The 10698-nt window shown below is 39.1% G+C and overlaps 1 protein-coding gene across 1 annotated transcript; it reads right to left on the bottom strand.

Moving 5' to 3' along the window:
* Positions 1-6707: 6707 nt before the first annotated feature.
* LOC147423649 (glycolate oxidase 1-like) lies at positions 6708-9987 on the bottom strand. The gene is made up of 11 exons (XM_086502139.1): positions 9628-9987; positions 9179-9303; positions 9051-9097; positions 8850-8927; positions 8507-8631; positions 8319-8385; positions 8141-8203; positions 7985-8054; positions 7774-7874; positions 7260-7364; positions 6708-7166 (listed from the first exon to the last, which is right to left on the bottom strand). The coding sequence occupies exons 1-11, from the start codon at positions 9768-9770 to the stop codon at positions 6981-6983; spliced, it is 1110 nt and encodes a 369-aa protein (XP_086358265.1). The 5' UTR covers positions 9771-9987; the 3' UTR covers positions 6708-6980.
* Positions 9988-10698: the final 711 nt, after the last annotated feature.

The raw sequence follows: 10698 nt of genomic DNA, 5'->3' as shown, positions 1-10698 counted from the left end.
GCATCAATGGCTCATAAATTGCCCCATTTCTCCACCACCCCCTATGGCCTTCTTCCGTTTAGGACAAAAATGATGCATGCCACAACCTCTTGATAGATTTTAACAAACATGAATATATGTGAGATGCTACAGAGCATTCTTTAAAACCAAGCTTGGGAGCTTCTCATAACATTATCTTTCATGAGGTGCTAGTCTTTTTTCAACAAACTTAGAAGTGCTCTCCTTCTATTGGGGTGGAGAGAGAGAGAGAGAGAGAGAGTCCTCCTTTTGGTCTATATGTAAGATGATGCAAAACATACTTTAAAACCAAGCTTGGGAGCTTCTCATGAACATTATATTTCATGCGGTGCTAGCCTTTGTTCAATAAAATTAGGAGTGCTCTCCTTCTATTGGGGAGGTAGAGAGAGAGAGAGAGAGTCCTCCTTTTGGTCTATCTTGATCTAACAATGCTACCAAACTTGATGATAGAGATTAATAGGTTAGCATGGTGCGAAGAGATGAATGCTAAGAGAAGTCAATGTGAATAAAACTTTTTTTGAAAAAGTAGTGGGTTCTAGAATTGGGTTCAATGATAGCAACACAATTGGCTTCAATGTCTCTACTCCACTCTCTTACTTGCTTCTATCCTTGCGTCTTTCTTATGAGCAAGACACGGTAGTGGTGCACATCATAACAATATATATAATAAAAAGGATGTCTTTTCCTTGGTCTACCTAGGGTTGACAAAAGTGCTACCAAGTCAAGAAGTACAAACTGGGTAAGCCTAGCAAGTTGTTAAAGATGAGGACCAACGACTGCTACATTCTGTAAGAAAAGATTAGGTCTCATAGTTTCCAATGTACCAAGAAAGTTTCAAGTTTCAAAGAGATGAGTTGGCTTTCTATTAATATTAAGAATGTGACCCTTCCATCTATGTTTCTCTCTAGATGATTTGCTTGTATCTCTATCTACATTTTTTGCACAAGCATAGTAATGGTTTAAATCATCGCCTGATTACAATAATGCATAAGCAGCTTAATACAATAAGGTTCAGACTATTTGTTCATTTACACTTTCACATCGTTTGCATCTTTAAATGTGATAGGACTGAAAGTAAAATAAGGTTGCTTAGTTGTTTAATTTTGTAAGAGTTTTGGCCATTATTTTAAACTGAAGGATGTGATGCAAAATGAAGTCGATGACATGAAATCATGCATGCCATTGATCTTTCTCTCCCTCTCTTCCCGAATTACAAAAGCATGTTCCTCTTTGTGAGAGCATAATGTATTCAACCATTTACATGCTTGAGACTATTCCCTTATGCACAATCTATCATACCAACCATTTGGATTAGCTCCTTAGCTCCTGCTTCCTTACATGTGAGACCGAACATTGAGGCAATGTAGGAGAGCGTCTTTTTGCATGCACATTATATTATTTGAAAATTTTAGAGTACGTATATCATACCCTACTTTAATGTTCAACTTTTAATCAACTCAAATTTATTTTCTTACATTTTAGCGTGGATCACGGCCTACATTTCTTTCTCTCCTAGAAACTTCATGGATTCAATTTGTTAGTTGCCACCATCATATCCATAGTGGGGGAGCATCTTCTTTATCGAAACTTTAAAGATGCCACCATTGACATCAATAAAGAAGTTATAGAATATCCTAATATTATAGAAAAAACCTCAAATTATTTCAAAGATTTGAAGCGTCTAATTGGAATGATATAGAAATGATACACATAAGTCTCTCTCTCTCTCTCTCTCTCTCTCTCTCTCTCTCACACACACACACACACACACACACACACACACACACACACACACAATGTGTGCTTGAGTTCAAGACTCTATGAATAGATATTTCATTGAAATTATGGTTATTTTTAAGACATAAAGCTCTCTCTGTATGTGTGTGTGTGTGTGTGTGTGTGTGTGTGTGTGCGCGCGTGCATACATACGTACATATGTATACATGTATATATGCATACATGTACATATTATGTATAAAAATTAATCTCCAAAGCCTACATAACCAACTCAAATTTTAGTTTTAGCTTCTTGTATTCAAAGATAATTAGTCTTCTTATGAAAAGCTATGATTTTTTAATCGTTGGAGAAATTTAATCTCAAAACCAAGGGTATTTTGAGAATTTTGAAAAATTTGAAGGGAATTTTGGGAATCTATGACAAAATATTTGGGGCATTTTTGGGCTTTTCAAAAACTGAGGGATATTTTGGAAATTTCCACAAATTAGAGGGATATTTTGGTAGTTTTCCCTACACACACACACACACACACACACACAAATATGTACATATGCATGTGTCTATGTGTGTGTGTGTGTGTGTGTGTGTGTGTGTACATATGAATGTATGTATTTTTATGTGTAAATAAATAAATGATTGAATAAATAAACAAATATATATATATATATATATATATATATATATATATATATATATGTGTGTGTGTGTGTGTGTGTGTGTGTGTGTGTGTGTGTGTGTGTATAAATGTATATATTATGCTTGAATCAAAGATTTTCCACATAGGTCTTGAGGCCTTCTGCTATTGTTCTTGTACAATAATTATGACATTCAAAATTTATATCCCCCCCCCCCAACAAAACCTCTCTCTCTCTCTCACACACACACACACACACACACACACACACACTCACATATGTTGGGTGGATAGTAGTTCGCATGGACTATGATTGCTCTCTCTCTCTCTCTCTCTCTCTCTCTCTCTCTCTCTCTCTCTCCACCCCCACCCATAGATATTCACTTTTGTTGAAGTCTCTTGTAACTTTTAGTGTCTTTTTAAATTGTTCCTACATCCTTGAACATTTTGCTATGTCTTTCTCTCTCCCTACTTCTCCTTGCCGCATCATTCGTTGGGCGCTCAAAAAATTATTCTCTCTCTCTCTCTCTCTCTCTCTCTCTCTCTCTCTCGAAAATGTCCTTATAATATAGGAGGTTGTGATGTGCACTACTACCATGTCTTGCTCACAAGAAAGATGCAAGGATAATAACAAGTAAGAGAGTGGAGCAAAAACATTGAATCCAATTGTGTTTCCGTTGTTAAAACCAATTCTAGATTACATTCTATTTTCACCAAAAAAAAAACTTCCATTGACTTCTCTTAGCTCTCACCTCTTCACACCATGCTAATTACTTATCTGGTTTGTATAATCAAGCTTGGCAGCATTGCTAAACCAAGATAGACCAAAGGACTCTCTCTCTCTCTCTCTCTGTCTCTCTCTCTCTCTCTCTCTCTCTCAGAAGTAGAGCACCTCATGAAATATAATGTTTATGAAAAGCTTCAAAGTTTGGTATAAAAGAATGCTTTGCAGCATCTTACATATATTCATGTTTGTTAGAATCTATCAAGGAGATTGTGTTATGCATCACTTTTGAAAATGCAATAGAATATAAATATAAGTAGTGTTCTACTTAGAAGAGAAGATGGTCTTATGAAAATAGAGATGATGTTTCTTTTGTCATAGCAACAGGCGGGTCACATACTAGTGTATAACAAGGTGAGGAGGCACGACGGCGTGCTAAGTTAAGGGAGGGATGTATTTTATGGAGAGCAAGTTTAAATGAGTGCCTACAATTGCAAAAAATTGTTGTTGTGTTTTAATGTGAAATTATATTATACATACATAATCACAAATGGTTTATACATTAAGAATAAATAATAAAGCCAATGGTGCACATTGCAAATTATCATTTGAAAATAAAACAAAATAAAAACTTACCTTTTTATGGGATGCTAGGCAATCAGTGGCATGGCTGGGAAAATATGCAAGTGGATTCAAAGGACATGGCAAATTAAGTTCTTCAAGACTGATCTGTTCTTTGGCAGTAAACATGTTGAGAAGCCGTGCTCTTCTTGTCTGCACTCAAATAATTAGGTACTACTTCTTTCACCATATTTGGCAAGCAAGGAACCACCGCGTGTTTGAGGGGGATCTGGCTATGGTAAGCTTTTGTGAAATCATACAAGAGAGCAGTGTGACGATCCACATGATTGGAGGCAAACAAGCCTCAGAGGACTGGTCTAGAACAATACATGTCATGATGACATCTTGTAATAAGTAAAGCCTAGGAGTAGTTGTGATTTCTCTGTGAAGCAGAAAACTTGTAATCCTTTGACCCTCAAGGCTCGGTCTGAGCTTGAGGCTGGTGTATATTTCTGATGTTCTTAATACTATCTACTCACAATTGTGAGTTTTGAAAAGAAAAAGTTATATTATATTATCCATTATACATACATAAGCAAAAATGTAAGACTCCATCATGCACTGAAAACTATGAAAGTCCCCCTAACCCATCCCAACACTAAGGGTTTCTTTTACAAAGCCAAAAATATTTTAATGCTTCCATAAGATATAGATTTAATAAGCATAGAAAATGAATGAATCTTTGTGAAGTCTTTAAGTGAAAGGACTCTTTATAAATCAAAATATTTAAGAAAAATTATTGAATCAATACTTCGCATCATGGGATCAAACTTCTATGAATAGACACTTTAATCTTTGTTTTTAAAGCCTTTTACAACAAGCCAAAAAAATGCATGGAGCTTTGGGAACAACATTCAAAAGGACATGATTTCTTTCTCTCAAGACTTTTTAAGGCTCTCTTGAGGAACAAATGTCTAACAATTAGAATTGAATGACCTTCTTCCATATGGTTACTAAGGCTTCCATATGGTTACTAAGGCTTTTATCATGCCAAAAAATAAGGGCTCAAATAGATATTACTCTTTGATTCTACTTTCAAGTGATAACTTCAAGTCTAGACTCCGGGGAAATAAAAATATTTTATATGCTAATTCCTATAGTAAAAGCTGCTGCCACTGTGAAGAAGAAAAAGTTTCTACATTTAATTATTAGCAAAGAAGTAATGGTGACACCGATGGTCAAGAAAGTCTTTTTTCCTAAGTAGCCAACTTTCCTTGTAAAGATGCAAATCGAAAATACTAGCAGAAATTTTCACATTGACCGAAATTTTGAACTATTTTCTCATTTAGTTTTCTGGCTTTACTTCCTTTTACCATAGTTTGCAACTGGCTAATCTTGAATTTCAACCGACTCAAGGCTAAGTTGAGGCGAATCTTTTCTTAATACTGGGTGACAATTCTGCATGCTCCAAACCCATACTCTCCCCTAAGGCATATGGCCTTTTCCAAGCCAAAAGAGTCCATGTTGTGTATACAATTAGAGTACTATTCAAAGTTAATTTGTACAAGCAATTCAAATATTTATAATTTGTATTGATGGCTCTAATTTATTGTCCAAGCTAAATACAATAAAATAAAAGATCATGTTGTCAAACTAAAACAAATGAATATTTTAATGGTTTCATATGAAAAAGTAAGTCCAATAAACATAAGAAATAATAAAGCAATTTAATGAAATTAACTTTTCCGAGGTTTTTAAAAAGGATTCTTTCACTTATTAAATTATCAAGGAAAATTTCATTGAATTAATATTTAACCTATGGACGCACTTCTTAATCCCTTGTTCTTTAAGGCCTTTTGAGCAAGACAAAAAGAAAGACATTGTGTACATTTAAGAAGGTGATAGTCATTTCCATTAGATACTTCATGGATGCCATTTAGATTCTATGCACTAACCCACTTTTGAGCTTATGGTGACAAGTCAACCAAACCCTTCATACCTTTCTATTTAGATAGAAGCATAGAGAGATGCTCTTGAAAAGGTCATATGCAAAAGTACTATCCACACAACTCTATAGCCTTTGCGTATACCACCCTTGGTTTAAAAGGTTTGTGTTACAAGTCACCCAATAAACCCCTTCACTAGGATTCTACAATGCCCACACATTTGACCTTATAATGTGCAATTTGGCTCTCTCTCTCTCTCTCTCTCTCTCTCTCTCTCACACACACACACACACACACACACTCTCTCTCTCTCTTAACAACATTCTTTGTTTTTAGGCATGCCATCTTAAATTCTGTGACATTTAAATTCTTGTTATACCCTTAGCTACTGTGGTGGCTATAGACTATAGATCAACCTCTCTCTTTCTCTCTCTCTCTCTCTCCTCCTCAAGGGGCCCAAGTTCTGAAATATCGAGGAATTCACCACCGATCCAACTCAAATGCAAAGCAACCTAGCTCGAGAAGATGCACGAAGCTCGCAAACAAGGCAAATGTGTAGTTTCTTGAGGGGGCAAAACGGTCACCCAAGAGTTTTGAACTCTGAGACCGGCTCTCCCCACTTCTAACCCTCCTTAGAATCTGTTTTGCTTTTGCTCTTCCTCCCTTTTTTTTATGGACCCTCAGTCCTGAACTGGTATGAATCTGATGCCTTCTTTTGGAAAAAAGTTGTACTGTCGTTTTTTACAGTCCCATGGATCATAAATGACCTCCCTGGACGATAATGAAATCTATCTGTCTATCCAATGAAAGCCTTAAAACCTTGAGAACAAGCTTTGTACACCGTGACAAAGCTACACATACAGCCGGCCGTACCATTTCGCACTAAAGACACTCTTGCTTGCAGTTAATTAACAATAGTTTGTTGAAATTTGTGATGGCACAGATGCAGTACTCTTTCCACTGCTTAGTTCAATTTATCCTCCTCTATTGGGGGAAATAACAAGCTTGCAATTACGGTTAGACCCATTTTACCGATCCATTCAAATCAAGCTTCCTCCCCTCCAGACCTTCGACGAGACAATAAGATTGACAAAGGAGAAAATTACACTCTTACAAATAGTAGTAAAACAACAAGATGTAGCAGCAATGGCCACTTATGCTAGGAGAAATGACCGGCTCCATACACTAGCTGAATTGTAAAGAATTACCAGCCCTGTTCATAATCAACCGCACACAAGGAATAAAGTCCAACCACTACCCTAGGAGCTGTAAACTCTATACATTAACTCCAAGCGACCGGGCTAAGACCTCATGAGCAACCCCTCCACATCAAGTCACCGATGCCTGTTGTCGTGTGAACTACAGCCTAGACGCAGCCCGTATCATGTCATACTCGGTCTTCACATGGGAGCGAGTGATCTCCTTCACTGATGTACATCCAGCAAGAGCCATTGCTAGTTCTAACTCATCACGCAGCATGTCCAGAACCTTCTTGACACCTGCCTCACCCTCGCATGCCAATGAGAATACAACAGGTCGTCCAATCTGAGTGCATCAAAAGAGAAAATGGCTTAATTTATATTGCTTGTGGCACTAAGGACTGACTAAGAGAAAAGAGTGTTGTGAAATATATCTTACAAAGACACCAGAAGCTCCTAATGCCAAGGCCTTCAACACATCCGTTCCCCGCCGGATTCCACCATCAAGGAACACAGGAACGCGCCCTTGGGCGGCTGTTACCACCTGTATAATACACATGTCATGAAGAAAAACCTTCAGTTTTGCTCACAATGTTCAAACTTAGAATGGCATACAGGTAATCTATCATTTGAATTAATGATTTCTCATGCAATAAAACTGGTATTTCAAGCACTTCCAGAATTTTTTCTAATCTCCTCTCTTTAGAACTAAATCAAGACTATAATCATTGAGAAATTTAAGGGGTTGCATCATGATTAAGTAAATTATTAATCGAGGGGCTGCATCATAATGAAGTAAATTTCTCATACGATAAAACTAGTATTTCAAGCACTCACAGGATTTTTTCTAATTTCCTCTCTCTAGTACTTAATCAAGCCTCTAATCATTGAGAATTTAAAAGAAGTTGCATCATAATTAGGTGATTATGCAAAGGCTAGGTAGAAGCAAGAACCTCTTCCAAAGCATTGATGGTGGCAGAAACATAATCCAGCTGGCGAGCGCCATGGTTAGAAACAATGATTCCAGCAGCACCACATTGCAGGGCTAATCTGGCTGCAAAGCCAAAGCCGCAGACACAAGAAAGAGCATAAGGACATACACCATAGGTACTCAAAACCACCATAATCATCTTCAACCTCAAAGCCAAAAGCAGAATCACTTACTGTCTTCAGATGTCAAAACACCCTTCACTAGAATAGGGAGCTTGGTAATTGTCTGCAACCACTTCACATCCTGCACAAATATTCCTATTATTCCATTAGCTTGGATATGTCACTGAACCGGCCACACAAGGGTTTAATGTAGTAGCCATGCCAAACCTTCCAGCTGAGAGACCTATCAATTTGTCCCGCGACATAAGAGGCGAGACCAGAATCAGCTGTCTGAAAAAGATAAAGCAACATAAAAAGAGAGTAAGCGTGCCATCACCAAAGCTTCCTTGAGAAAAGAAGCACCCATCTTAAGAACACCATTCATGAATTGCATACACAGGTGTACCTTGTCCATCTTCCCTAAATCCAAACCATCGAAATTCTTGAGAGTCAAATGGGGGGGCAGGACAAACCTACAGCAATGATTATCAACATCAAAAGTCTCATCGGCAGTGGCTATCAAATCAAGTGATATACAGACCCCACTTCAACATCCAAACTAAGTCTTAGAACTAACTTTGCCTTGGACCTTACCTGTTCTTGATATCAGCCTCTCGCCGCCCCAGACGTGGCGTGTCGACTGTAAGGGCAATGGCTCTGAAGCCAGCCTTTTCAGCCCTGCGCACGAGCTGGGCAACAACATTCCGGTCCTTGTATACCTGCCCAGCCAAAACAAACGTTTTGATTAACTTCACTTTCATAACTAAAATACTTCCCTGCATGGCATCCATTGCACTTGTAAAACTAGAACTCAGCATCTCTACCATAGTTGACACCAAAAAAACATACTTTCGACATTGCAGAGGGCAGAATACGGTCATGTAGAAGCAAAACCAACACACAAACTATGTCATAACATACTCATGCGAAAACTCACGTAAAGCTGGAAGAAACGAATTCCAGGCCCAACGGATGCAACCTCTTCGACACTGCTTGTTGCCCACGATGAGAGTGTCTGATTACAAAAGTTTCACTCCCATCAACTCAATATGGATAATAGATCAATTCAGCAAGGGCAAATAGACACAGAGTGAGAAATAAATCACAAATCTAACCAAATGAAAGCGAACAGACATACCATTATTGTCTTGGCAGATGCAACGGCCCTTGCAGTCGCCAGCTCACCTGCAAGACAGAATGTTTAACTTGGTTGTCTCTCTGGCCTGGCTCACATCATTAGAAAAAGGATTGCTGGCCTAACAATACCTTCGGGATGAGCCATCCTTTGAAATGCAGTGGGTGCCACCATAATGGGCATGGAAATCTTAAATCCAAGCACAGATGTGGTGAGATCTACTTGACTCACATCAATCAAAATTCGAGGACGAAACCTACACAAATCAGCGACAAATCAATCCCCCATTGGATACTTCCATGCAAGCATATGAGCGTGCACACACAAATATATTAAGCCGAGAATGATGGGAGCACATATACAATGATCATGAGCCTCATCCTCTGCTCACCTAGATTAGAGCGCACACATTCACATGTGTAATAAATCCACAACCTCTCTCTCTCTCTCTCTCTCTCTCTCTCTCTCTCTCTCTCTCTCTCTCTCTCTCTCTCTCTCACACACACACACACACACACACACAACCAGAGCTGCCCATCAGCCATACACAAGGTGAGCTGAAAGAGACAACAACACATACCAAATGCGCTCAAAAGCATGTCGGTTTTCCTTAAGTGTGTATTGGTCCTCCGCGCCCGAGGCGTAGTAGTCGTACACCATCTTGGGGAGCTTCTGTTTGGCCAATTCCTCATACTCCGTAACGTTAACAACCAGAGAAGACATGGTGCTGTGATGTGGGCGAGGCGAAGAAAGGCAGGAAAAGCCGGTATGCGTTAGCCTGTGTGTGAAGTACAGAGCTAGAAGAGACGAAGAAGGCGAGCTCGAGGGGGTGCGTACATGAGCGAGGGTCGCCGCTCGCTTCTGAGAGAGACGAAGCGCGAGAGACAATAGACGAGGAAGAGGTGATAAAGAGTAGAGAGAGAGGGTGTGCGTGAGAGAGAGAGGGGGAAGGGGAGGGAGAGAAGGGTGCCAAGTTTTGGATTGGGAGGATGAGGAAAGGTGGCGCCGATTTTGGTCCTCATACTTCTTATTTTCACACAATTTTTGCTATCTCCCTTTTTCATGTGGCTCTTACCTCGTCAATCCTACATTCCTTGAGGCTTGAACCCTCTTTAACACTAGGTTCCCTTGGGCCAATCCCCTTGGGCTGGTTACACATACCCTCGATACCCTCTATTTCTCCGCAACGGTCACTCAAAATTGTACGAGCAGAAACCACCCGTCAAGGAGGTTACATTGCCATAGTAATGAGTGCCATAGTAATGAGTGCCATATTCTAGCTAACTTCCAACATGGTGCCATTCTTCTCCACCGCACCCAGTCAAAATCATATAAGGAAAAACTGAGCTTCAAGGAGATTATACACTACCATAGTATGATGAGCGCCATATCCAAGCTAGCTTCCTCTACACCAAACATAGGAAAAAGGTCACAATTCCCAACAACATCGTGTCATCTCCATAAGTGAACTATTTTTCTTGTCAATAACACCATTTTGGTGAGGTGTATAAGGCACTCACTGTACATTGGAGTTTGGAGTTTTATCCCACAACCAGCCATAAATGCATCAATTCTTTTTGACATATACTCCCCTCCCTCGATCAAACCAGAGGGTAACCCACAATACAACCGGATACATTTGTAGTCAATA

This window comes from Adiantum capillus-veneris, chromosome 26 (assembly GCF_014529385.1).
Source record: "Adiantum capillus-veneris isolate H3 chromosome 26, ASM1452938v2, whole genome shotgun sequence".
NCBI classification, from domain to species: Eukaryota; Viridiplantae; Streptophyta; class Polypodiopsida; order Polypodiales; family Pteridaceae; genus Adiantum; species Adiantum capillus-veneris.
Note: the sequence above shows the minus strand (reverse complement) of the source record. Positions and strands in the feature narration are given on the sequence as shown.

What these genes read in the sequence shown, in the direction of transcription:
- LOC147423649 (XM_086502139.1), bottom strand. Translation starts at nt 9,770, where the DNA reads ATGTCTTCTCTGGTTGTTAACGTTACGGAGTATGAGGAATTGGCCAAA. An exon ending in CATCTGCCAAGACAATAATG is followed by an intron (nt 8,928 to 9,050) that starts GTATGTCTGTTC and finishes TTTTGTAATCAG; the next exon opens with ACACTCTCATCGTGGGCAAC. An exon ending in ATTTAGGGAAGATGGACAAG is followed by an intron (nt 8,204 to 8,318) that starts GTACACCTGTGT and finishes TATCTTTTTCAG; the next exon opens with ACAGCTGATTCTGGTCTCGC.